This window comes from Puntigrus tetrazona, chromosome 9, assembly GCF_018831695.1.
Source record: "Puntigrus tetrazona isolate hp1 chromosome 9, ASM1883169v1, whole genome shotgun sequence".
Taxonomy (NCBI): domain Eukaryota; kingdom Metazoa; phylum Chordata; class Actinopteri; order Cypriniformes; family Cyprinidae; genus Puntigrus; species Puntigrus tetrazona.
Window position 1 is genome coordinate 23,915,268 of NC_056707.1, and position 12,961 is coordinate 23,928,228.

General features: G+C 36.9%; 1 protein-coding gene across 1 annotated transcript in view; it reads right to left on the minus strand.

Moving 5' to 3' along the window:
- LOC122351750 (insulin-like growth factor-binding protein 2-B) overlaps window positions 1-3,385 on the minus strand; it is a 3,972-nt gene extending 587 nt beyond the window's left edge. The window contains exons 1-2 of the mRNA XM_043249022.1: window positions 3,191-3,385; window positions 943-1,083 (exon numbers count right to left, since the gene is read on the minus strand). Coding sequence (XP_043104957.1) covers window positions 943-1,083; window positions 3,191-3,385 — 336 coding nt within the window. The remainder of the gene's footprint in view (window positions 1-942; window positions 1,084-3,190) is intronic.
- Window positions 3,386-12,961: the final 9,576 nt, after the last annotated feature.

Consider the following 12,961-nt stretch of genomic DNA (forward strand, 5'->3'; position numbering starts at 1 on the left):
TAGCTGCAACATGTCATGCCAGGACAGAGAAATATTATATCATAATTGTGAACATAATTGTTAACTCATGAATGTTTGAGTTAGCAAGCTCTGTCAGCAAATTGTCAAAGCTTAGACAATAGATGAAATGGTTTTTAGAAGTCAATAATTATTTTATTTAAAAATAATTATTTTGTGTATACTCAGCTATATGTATACATATATACAGCATATGTAAAACGCCACATTTACAGTAAGAGAATAATCTGATCATTTAGTCATGAGAGCTTATATTGAGATCTAAGACGCCTACTTGCAGACATTGATATCTTTAGAAATGTAAGCACAGTTTTAGCCATTTTAAGGCTTCTTATGAAACTCCTGAGCAGACTTGTAACATCAGAACCTGAGACCCAAAAAAGACTGTAAAGTTTCCCATTTCATCAGCATGTAAAGGATGAGTAAGAAAGGCATTAAGATATAAAGGACCGAGTTTGTCATTCTCCTTGCCTCTGATGTCTCTACAAACCAAGGCAAGTCACCCAATAGACAGGTCAGTCGGTCAGCATAATTTTCATTAGCTTGTAACTCTCCGCTGAGATACGGTTGCCTTGGTTTTGATAAAACAGCCTTCTGTAGAGAATGTGGGAATGTTTTATACACAGTTTCTCTTTGGCTCCATCTCTGACTTTATATTGAACCTTCCGCATGAAACTGGATAATAAAACAGCGGGATGCTGCAGATTGAAAGGTTGTGCAATGTCTCATATTCCTATTTATATAGCGAAATTAACACCCGCTGCCATCCAAATGCAAGTACTTTTTGTGCTAATCTCCCGGCCAATACAGCAAGTAGCCTGCATAATGTCTCAAATTGAAAATGGACTAGATGACTTAAAAACTTTCAGCCACCAAAGCTGCTAATTTGCAACCATAAGGTTGAGTCAAATATAGTTTTTTCACCTGTTTAAGGTTGTACTGTCCTGTCTTGTCACAGTTGGGGAACTTCAGGTCATAAAGATTTTCCAAAGGTCCCTTGTTGTCATGGAACGTCATTCGGGAGATGTTCTCCAAAACTCTGTCCAGCTCCTGTTGACACTGGCTCTGTAAGACCAAACACACACACACACACACACACACATATTGTTTTTATGGCTTATGGGGACTCTCAATAGTAATAGGAGACTTTTTGATTTTTTTAAAAACACAATTTAGCATGCTTTTAAGTCTTTTGAATTACAGGGACACAAGAAGTGTCCATAAAAACATCTTCACATTGTATTACTTCTGTTATCCCCAAGTCATTATACAAATTTGTGAGATTTACATTGCTAAACAAGTATCTGAAAGTTTGGGTTGTGAAATGCAATTGCAAAAAAATGCAAAAAACTGAATTTGACAAGTAGCAAAAATAAGTGAGGAAGGCATAGCAAAATGTGGTAAAAGGTAGAGTTCATGTGACCTTCATATAACACAAAGTTAGCTTTAATAAAACTCCTCCAAGAAACACTCATATAAGGAGAGCGAGATAAACAGCAGGCCGGCGGCCTCATGAAACATTTGTGTGTCTGATATAAATCTCGTACTCGAGCTAATTTGCTGGCTTAGTTCTGCCTCCCCACCTCTCTGCAAGGACAGGCATCGGCATCAAAGACCATTCCTGTCTCCCCGCTCCTTCTCTTTTTCCCTATATCTCTCATGATGGCTGCTCCTGCTTGGCCCAGGATAAGAGGGCACTGGGGAAGAGGGCCTGCCAGGGATCTTATCCGTATCGTGTGATGAAAAGTGCTCCATCACAAAGCAGTGAACAGTCCCCTGCTGTCATCGGACATGCCGTCACCCTGACATTCTCCTTGAATGTCTGCTTTTCATGGGATATGTGAGGGTTACGCTACTGATTTATGACCCCCGCAGAAAACTTGTTTATTCGGTTTGGCTTTTTATTACCCTACCATTATCACTGGTTTGAATTTTTATTGCTTTGGCTGCTTCTTTTTATTGCATCTACCTTTTTACGGTACTTTCCAACATCCATTTGCTTTATCAACATATCATTTAGCCGTAGTTACTATTGCTTTCAGGTCAGCCAAACCAGACCCAGTGTGCTTAATAAGACTGCTATTGTTGTCTCTGTAGCTGTAGAGCGTTGATTGTCTTTTTTCTTGAACGGTTTCTTTCCCAATAGCGGCTATAGAATACGCTCAATGAGGAGTAAAATATCGATGTATGACTGTTTTCCAGATCAATGCGCTTACAGCGTCCTTTAAATGGTGAGGATATGCTAATATGACAACGTAAAGCAAAACAGTCTAGATCTTATAAAGATTCCATGCAAAAATCTGAGCTACTAAGAAAACCACTAGAACTGGCATTTACTTCAAGTTGCGCTTAAAAAAGAAAGCAAGAAAAATGACTTGCCAACTGAAGTAAATTAGCAAGAAAATTTGTCTATTGGCTCAGAACATCAGATGATTCCTGATAGAGATGCTGATTGGGGTGTTGCAGTGGTCACTTGGCTAAGGATTTAAGAGTCCAGGTAAAGCATGGTACAAGTCCAAGAAAAGTTAATTAACTCTCTGTGGATTTGCGTGATGGCCAAAATCGACAAGCACTGGCTCGTTCCTTGTTTCAACAGAGATGGCAGAAGTTTGTTCTGCCTTGGCAATCCCAATGCAACTGTATGTTATCACCGGGCAGTGTTTTAGACACCAGAAATCGTTGGTTAATTAGGTAACTAAGGAAATGATCATATGTTTTTGACTGAAAACATAGTGGAAATGGGACCAGAAACGGGCTTAATACGAAAAACACCCGAAAATCAGCTTACAGCAGTTTTTGCACAGCTCCAATCATGAAAATAACATACTGAAGCAATAAATTATACACTGACAAACAACCTCAGACCACAGAATTATAGCAACATCAAATATAAAGGGTTGTACAAAGGACATACCGTAAATCTGAACCCCAGAAGACTGTGTTAGGAAAATTAATGTTTAGCTGATATAGAAAAGAGAATATCTATGTCATAGCGAGTATGTGTGTGTGTGTGTGTTGCGTGAGCCTGCGGAGTTGTGTTTGCGGTGTGTTAGTTTGATGACCAGAAGAGGGCACTGCCGTACTGAACACAATGACATTCAAGGTGAATACAGGTTTTTATATTTATAGGTCTAATATGTTGCCTTGAGAATCTTCACAGCGGGACACTCACCTGTCTGGGGTGAGGTGTTTTGGGATCATCCTGGGGGCTGTACATCCTGGTCCTCTTGTTACTGAGATGCTGCTTTACGGCCATTTCCTTGATGTGCTGGTAGTTGCTTTCTTTGCCAGGCTTTTTTACTGGAGGGGACCGCGTGCCATTTAATTCTCCTGATGAAGGGAAGGGTAGGTTAAAGGATTTGGGCATCATTGGTGCTCTTTCAATTCATGAGCTAAAACTGACATACAGTATGCTAAGGGGGTTATTTAATTAATTGAAATGACAAGTTCAACATAACCAAACAGGAATTCCAATACACGCTTTTGACAAAACAAAACATAACATAAAATAACATATATTAATATATAAACATTTCACTATGTCTCATTAACTTTAATAACTTTAATAAAAGGTTATATGTAAATCATACTTAACTGCACAATTTAAAATATACTTAAGAATATGTAATAAATAAATAAATGTTCTGTAAGCTACTACATATTCTTCCACCATGGCCCATAAACGTAGTCAATAAAATGTAAATAAATAAATCTATTTAAATTCTGCCATTCTAAAAAAAATTCTAAATTCAGTTTAATACAAATTCAAAAACTAAATTTCTTCTTAAAAGCTATTGTCAATTAAATTGTGAATGCTGGAACAACCCTGTTAGTTTAGATGTTGCATAACAAATTGACATATTTATAGAAATTTGGATTATTGTTCTCAAAGACCGCGAGCTATATTTTTTGTCAATGAAAGCAAACCCAGGATCAGTGTTCTGGCAGCACATCAAAGCAAGGCAGAGAGAAAGTTAAAGGCTGGGATTAATGACAGCACTTGATTCAGATAGTCATAGAGGCCTGTGAGGAGATATGTGCCTTTTAAGTCAAAACGTGCCTGGCAAATAACAAGTGAACTACCGATAACAAAAAGAGACTTTTATCCCTATTTAAAAGAAAAGATTATATATGTTCATTTATGATTCGATTGGTGCTGGTAGGAATTTCATTGTCTAACGCAGCATAATTACGCCACATCTATAAACATAAAGTTGTCCTGACTAGTAGGCTATGTGTGGTTTGTTTATAGCCTTTTCTCACAGCAGCTGAAATAATTCAATTTATAATTTTATGGTAATTTGTCGTAAAAGAGTTTTTTTTTATTTTTATATAAAATTTGAATTAGACAATTAGAGATTAGACTGTACAGAAACGCTAATACACACTACATACACATAGTCACCCAGTGCTGCAATACGTATTTGCACAGTTTGATATGAGTTAATCAATTAGATATAATCACCACTGTAGCAAGGCCTTTTTTCTCAGCTGGTCAGAACAAAAAAGCGCCATTCAGATGACATTATCCAGTGAAAATCACATTTCTGTCTTCCTTACAAGAAATCTGTGATTCCAAAATACAGTGAAAATGACACATATTCCTCAAAATATTAGATTAATACGTGCTGGAGCCATGCCAGTGCATGAGATATGGTAAAAAATAACTCAGCAAATATATGCAGTTGCAGGTTTCAAACAGAGGCAAAACTTTCAGACTAGGCTCATAAGAAATATGTTCCTCTACCCACCTACATTTTTGCAAAACGTTTTGCGTCAGTTACCAGTTAAACACTAGAAGCAGTAAAAATCACGCAACTTTTATTGCTTTTTACACAAAATGTGATTTGCAGGTCCATGGTTTTGATTATTAAAGCCTATTCTTTGCATAACTACTTGAGAAATATCACATTGTAAATTCGAACTGATTCGAACAAGCTGTGACATTAGAAAACTGATAAATTCGAACATTAGCATCACATATCAGCTTCATATGCATGAGTTTTCTTGCTCTGTAGCTCACGCAATACGCCGTTGCACAGTGATGAAGATCTCTGGTTTGAACCTTGTTAATCTATGATTCAACAAAACAGCTTTAGTACACTTAAGGAAATTAATATAGCACAGCTGCATCAACAGATGTGTTTTAATATCACTTTTACAATTGTTCACAAGTAGGTTTAAGGTTGGGTTTGGTGTAGAGTGTATTTCCAACACGATAGAGAATTGACTTTTAGTGACACTCCTTGAATATTTAAAATATGAACCACTGCAATACATACCTGAAGCAACATAACACAAGTACAGTAATACGTGCCTATAGCAATATAACAAATATGCGTCAGGGTCACTTATTGAACTCACATTTTAGCCTCATTTACTGAATGTTTAATTTTGAAACTTCGGCGAAACGTACATTAAGGTACTTAATAACGCTACTGCAGAAATGTATATGGAGGTACATATTTCGAATGAGCCTGGGTTGCAACATTTCATTGCATTATGCTTGAAAAGGGACCGAATAACAAAGACTCTTTCTAAAGTCCTCTGACAATAACACTTCTGACTCTGAAATTGAGGCAGCATCAAAGCACAGAGACCGCTGAAAAAAAAACTCTCTATGTATTTGATCCCAAATGTACTGTAACAGCAAATATGTACTTTTGGACTTTGTATGGGGCAAATTAAACATGTGTCCCTTATGGTAACGTCACTTGCGCAGAGCTGGCCCTTTGAAACTCTTGCCTACATTCAGATCTGCTCTTTGTCTGGCCCATCGACATTAAAAAGCAGAACCCTTTGGCCATAAGCGCAGAGCCGCCGAATGAAGTCAGCGCAGGGTGAGTACGGGAGCCTAGAGATCTGAAGGGGGAAGATCTCTCTGAGCATTGTCCAGCACAAAATACTAAAGTTTTCTGAGCCCAATTGTCAGGAACAGACCTAAGAATAGTGTCTGAAATAGCGGGCGACTTTGCCAGAGTTTGCCTCATTGAAGAAATTATTATGGGCGTGCTTTCAGCAGACACCTGCCATTACGTATCCTCGGAAGCATCCCTGTTCCACACTCTCATCCCTGGGACTACACTTGAGCAACACTTCCCACTCACAGTTCCTCTCTCTTCCAAAGACTTAGTGTGTGGGCTGTGCGGTGTGGGGAGTGGACAGGAACTCTTTTCAGGGCCTTGGCCGTTTTTTCTCTCGCTTCTCCCAAGGAAGCATGACACGCTGTTGAAAAGTCAAGTGCCACTTGTTAAGTTACATACTGACTCTGTTCCAAAACCTAGTGAGCTGTCAATGTAGAGAGAAAGACATACATACTTTTGGCACAAAACTTGTTCAAATGAGAAAATTTACATTAAGACAGCATTACATATAACATAAAATCGAAAATAAAAATACAATCCTATAATGAATTGCAGCAAGCTCAGTGGGGAAAATGGTTCAAATGTAAAATTACCACTTAATTTTCTGACGAATGACTTTCGTTTTATTTATTATGGAATGTGAAAATGAGCACATCCAGTTCATCATGTTCCTGGATCAAAATAATTTGTTGACTCTATATTTAAAATATCTCTACACTTGAACCTAACCTTACCCATGAGTAATGCCTAAAACCAGATTTAATGATAGATGAATGACAAGCACAAAACACTGATTGTAAGCCTTGAACGTTGAGCATGATTGGAATGAGCAAAAACATCAGATTGAATAACCTTTACATAAGTAAAAAGTCTCATCTAGCAGAGCATAACCAACTTATTTTTCACCCACAAACTAGCAAGAATCTCTATATGATATACAGTTAGATGCTATTCACACATTAAAAAGCAGCAAAACTAAAATATATACTATTTTTAGGCATACTATTTTTAAAACAAACAGAATTGGTGTGACTTGAAAAACATAAAATAAATAAGAATTAATAATTGAAAACATTTAAAACTGTTAAATTACAGCACGTTTAATCACAGTAACTGTAAACCTGAAAAACAAAATATCTCAAGGTCAGTTCTGCTCTGGTTGCATGCTACCACCCATAACCAAACACTTTAAATCTTCTCCATCACTGCTGATTTGGTTTAATCTATGCATACTTCTCTAATGAGCTGAAACTGCAGGCTCTCTCCAGGATTTATCAAAATGCTGAGGTCTGACAGCAGGATTATAACCGGTCGTGATTGGTTTACAGTACACAATCTACTGATATATACAAACATGCACTCAGCGACATGCAACATGAAGCTCTTGTAACCAGTAAGCTCTGGTCAATTTGTGGATGAACTGAGACCTGCTGCATGCTGGGAAAACAACCCAAAGACACTGAAATTGATTGAAACCTGTCTACAGTTTACACATCCGGTTAAACATTTACAGAAAATGCTTTTTTCAACCCACATGGCTAAGAAGAGGGAGCTGGGCTGCCATGTTGTGTTTCAAAACAGGCTGCAGCGAGCAGAATGAAATATGAAAATGTAACGCATAAGCAGCTGTTATGCCCGAAAAGCCGGCTTGTATCTGGCACTCTTTTTTCCTTACATAACCATGTGGCCTTTTGTGAAGGTTGTAACTTCAAGAACTCGCTGTACCACGGCGGCATGAAATAACAGTGTAGAATGTAATTTAATTTCCTTTCTTTGTGGAACTACACGACTCACAGGAAAGCTATGCCAATGTCCGCAAAACAGGACCAGGTGTGTGAGGGTTTTGCTAAAGCTAACTGTTGGTTTTGGTCGGTGCAGAATGGTTTCCCTTGGGCATGTAGAAGAGGTTTTTGGAGCTCAAATTTGATACGGCTTTCACTTTGCCTGGCACATCGTACAATACACTTGCAATATAGTTTAGTAAATGAAATAGACGTAAAGTTGTGCCAAAGCTGGTCCTCACATAACCAACCCTGCATAAACAGCTCTCTGTGATTCTTGAATGACTATGAAAATTAAGCTTAAGATAAAAATCTATAAATATTAGGGCTGTCAAAATTAATGTGTTAGTAACACTTTAGCGCAAATTAATTTTAATGGCACTAATTTTAATGCATAATTAACGCAGCATGCATTTTCAGATTGACCTGCATGGCCTAACCCTATAATTGGAAAAATGGATGGAGAAGCTGACAGTGTTGCTACTTCTGAGTTTTTTCCTAAAAAGCACCTATAGAAACCAATCTTTAGGATTTGTCCAAATCTTACTTTTGTTTCTGAGACGTTGCCTAAGAGTGAGCATGAGTTCACGAAATATATCACCATCTTTTTGATCCTGGAACAACATCCCAATCAACCAATCAGATTTGAGGGGTAATTTTTCAAGAAATATCTGTTTTAGGCTTATGATCAGGGATAAGTCTATATTTTTGGGCAGTAATGTTAATCCAGGATCAATTAAAAATGGTGATCCAGGATCATGTCTTACTTAGCAAAAATCATGGTGACTTTAGCCGAAGCTGACATGTTTTAGGATCAGTCAGTGTAAGTTTTTTTTCAGTTGAAACAGCTTTACATTAAGTCTAAGACTAGGCTTAAGCCTTGTCTGTGAAACTGGGGGTTAAAGCATTAATTAAAGGTACATTTACAACAGAATGAATGTACAAAAATGCGTGATTAACACAAAACATATTACTGTTATTGGTAAAACTAAAACTATTAAATATTCTGTTGTTACATTTTTTTTGTTAAACCTAAAAATCTTAAAAACAATAGTGGTATATAACAAAATACTAAAATAACACTTGAAGAGAACTGATTTAAACCAAACAAAGTGTGAAAAACAGCTGCAAGAACTAGCTGCCATCTTTCCCTATTAACCACAAGTATAAAAGACAATCCAAACCACTTCTTCTACTATTCAGTCCTACAGGAACTTCCACTGGTGTCCTCTGTGTGTCCTCTGCATCATTAAAACATCTGTTTAGTGTCTTAGTATTTCGCACTCTCTGATTCCACTTAAGAAAATCGTTCTGAGAAGTAATTTGTCACTATCCTCTGGGAGCAGTTCCCATTTTTTCTCCCCATTTGATGAAAAAGCGCTTAAGATTTCATTCAACCTAAACTACCCGCCGTGAGCTCTCTTCTCAATATTATCATGGATCGTGCCAGCACTTTTCTCTGGTCTTTCTCTTCTACTCTCCTCTCTCTCTCTTTATCTTTCTGTAATTGCATATGCAAAGACTAAACAGCGATGTTGTACAGTCATAAATCAGAGGCCTGCTGAGGGAGCCTCAATGATTCAGCAGCCACTGTGCACAAAAGAAAATGTTCTCTGCAGACGAATGAGAATCAGTTCTCGAGTCTGTGCTTCTGCTGATAAGTTCTATATGCTAAACACGGATTTCAAATTCAAAACAAAAGTATGAGATGTCATTAAATGAAGGGACTGCTGCAGAAAGTCATAACGGTTTTCTAAAAACGCTTCAATAACTGGGTTGCTTATTACAGTGTGCCAATAAACATCAAACTGAAATTGCTGTATAGATATCCACTAAAACTCAAGTTCAACAGCAGCAGCAAATTTAAACAAAACTTTCTCTTCACTAATGCATATGTGAATTTAATATTTGTCAATATGAATCACCCCCAAAAAATTACAATTCTGTCACAATTTACTCACCTTCTTGCATTTATTTTATTCTTCTGTTGAATAGGAAAGTAAATGTTTTTGAAGAGCATTTTTGGGTGACCTGTTCCTTTAAGGATGTAGTATTCCTCAACAGCAAGCAGTTTGATAATCAGTTATAATTTGACAAATAATAGTGACCTAGTTTTAGTGTTAAGATTTGAGCCTTTGAGGAAACAGCTTGAAGTCAAAGTTTTCTTCAGGAAATGCCTTGGATTCATTTTTTGTGAAGTACTGTTGATCTCCATTTGGCACCATAGCAACTACAGCCTCCTGAGTGTCAAAGACTGCCTGAGCTTCAGCTTTTGACAAGTGTTTGAGCAACAAGCTTACAAACTCACCGATAACACACTTCTGGTATGGTGCTGAGTGTTGGTCTCAGGAAGAAGCTTTTGTTAAGTACAGCTGCCATTAGTTTACAGAAAGACTGTATTAAAGTCTCTAGAAATGTTTGCTTTGACAGTGCAAAGTAAGATAAAACAATCTTCAAACCAACATGTTAGATTAGCTCTAATAATTTGAAAATGCAGTTTTACACTGTGTCCTAAATCCAATATTCAAGTGAATAGTAATTTTTTTTTGTTACATGAAGTTTTGTAAGTTACAAAGAAAATATTAAATATATATATTTTTTAACTTTACTTCTATTATTTTTAAAACAACAATGGAATAAAATGCAAACATTATTTCAATGTAATTTTCTATAAATTGAAATTTAGGTGTTAGGGTTTAGGACAGTAACCTTCCGTTGGATGTAGACTAAATTATGGTTTTATGTTAAGATTAAATGTTTTAAATATTTTTGTGGGTTTCTATAGAATAAAAAGTAAGCATATAAGTAAGCATATAAGATTTAAAAATTTAAATGCTTTTAAATGTTGACTGTGGGACAGTAGATTGCACTAATTCTGTAGAATACCGGTATAAAGGTTTCTCAGTTATAAAATCCCAAAAAGATTATAAGCTGAGCTGAAATCAGTATGACAGCTAAGATGGCAGCATGTTACAAATTGTAATACTTGTCAGTCATAACAAAAATAGGCCTGCTGACAGGAATGTAGCTGTGTGCCGAGAGGTATTAACACAGCCTCGCTGCTGCTAGACTTGTATTCTTTTGCAGTCATTTCATAGTGAATATATCTGTTGTGATCAATATTGACATTTTCATGTCTATTAGTCGGGCGGCAGGCAGCCAGCATTATAGCACATAGTGAAAGATGGCTGGATGTGTCAGACTGTGTATTTTGCTGACGCTACTTCATCGACTCTCCAGTCTGTGGGGTTGTCTAGGATGGCCTTGGGGGAGAAAGGACCAGCGTTTTGTCTTTTTTTTTTTTTTTTTTCTTTTTTCAATTGCTTGTTTGACACCATGACACCTCCAGATGCCCGGAGCAAAGTAAAAGTCACAGCGCCTACAAGGAGCCTCTCTGGTGTCACAGGTCTGCGACAAGCAGCCGCCACCCAAGGCATCCCCACTGCAGGCCCTGGAAAGGTGTTGAAGAGAGCGTGTCTCAGCACATCAGACCCAGAAGGGATCAAGGGCAATCACAGTACACGCGATACAAGGAGAAAGAGGAAGATGCTGAAAAACAAACATGAGATACAAACCGCTAGCTTGAATAAACATGAGATATATTTTTAGGATGGTGGTGAGGAGGCTGGAATTTCTGTATCAGTGCAAAAGTTTACAGGTGCATCTTTTTTACCCGACACTTTGCTAATGATACACGAGCGTATTCACACTCTTTGTATGCATATTATTTTTAATGTATGTTCATTTAATTATGGATTTATCTGACTTGGACGAATCGATTTAACCTGGTTTTGCCATTTTATCAGAAGCAACTTAAAATGTACATCGATGCTCATTTTGAGCAGTGTTGATACTGCTAAATATGATTCAAATCAATTAATGATAAATAATCTTATTCGATAACTGAAGTAAAAAGTCAGCTAAAAGTCAGCTAAATGTAAAAGGTTTAAGCTAAATAAGCTAAATAAAAAATAATATTCATAATATTAAGTAATAAAATGACAGAATCACAGCCATAAACTTTTAACTAAGATTTAAAAAATATATATATTTATATATATAAAAATACTTTTTTCAAAATATTAATAAAAAAATTATTAAGCAACAGCTGATTTTTGTACTTAGCACTAATATTGGATTAGTTTTATTCACACAAATTATCTAGACCCAAAGTACAAAAAAGTATTAAAAAGTAATGTAAGTCTTCTGCACCAAGTCTTATGAAGTCATAAGATGACTATTATATGAAGAACAGACCAAAATTTAAGACGTTCATTATTCTAACCAATATAACTTGCACAATATTCTAAGTAATATTAGTCATTTCCCCTATAAATATGAAATTTTACATGCAAACCTATTTTAATGAGGGACATGCCATGCAATAACCCAGTGGTATCAAATCTGTGTGACATCTAAGTACTGTATTTTTGTAATTGAACACAAGTTGAATAAGATCTGTGAACTCAGACATTTCCCTCTGTTCTTTACAATAAACTATCATTAGACTGGAGACTGCCATGCCAAAGGTCATAATGATGACAGAGGTCCTCGATGTGTTCACACAAGCTGCAAAATCTCTCTTCCTCAAAACCCTAGATATGGACAAAACATTTCTAGACTTCTTCAAAGTGATCCAAAGTTAGCTGTAAGGGAACATTATGTAGTTTAACATCTGTACACTGGTTAAGTAACATTACAAAGATGTTCCTCTCATGTCCTATCGCATGCTCTATCATGCTCTTAAGGCAGCTGCCTGACACATGAACAGTGCTAACTACAGGTGGTGCAATTACGCCACGGTTGAAGCCATGCACAGCGAGGTTTTAGATAATTAAGAGACGCTCAGTGTGATGAAACTACTGAATGTAATCTACTAGCCGCAGTGCGGAATGAGTCTTCATTTCAGATGCAACGCCTGGGTGCCAAACCACAACATTTAGTTAAAGCTATGCCGAGAAGTGGCCACACAGTAAAACACAAAGACACGCACTGAGCACAAAGAAGAGGATCAGAGGTCCTGAATGTAGCACCTTCTAGTGAGCTTCATAATTACAACATTCATTCAGAGTTCACTGCATTAATGAGCCCTAATAAACGACATACTCGCCATTCATTAGATCAGCAATAATTTTCTGTTAAGCAGAGACAGAAGTACTGACCAGAACGCCGACTCTGGTCTTGGCAAACAAGATTTCTCGCTTGATGCTAATTTTGAATTCTTCTCACAGGAAAGAAAGATAAATGCGTATGTTATTGACCACACACATCACTACTGCCAAAGTTCTCTGCCAACTG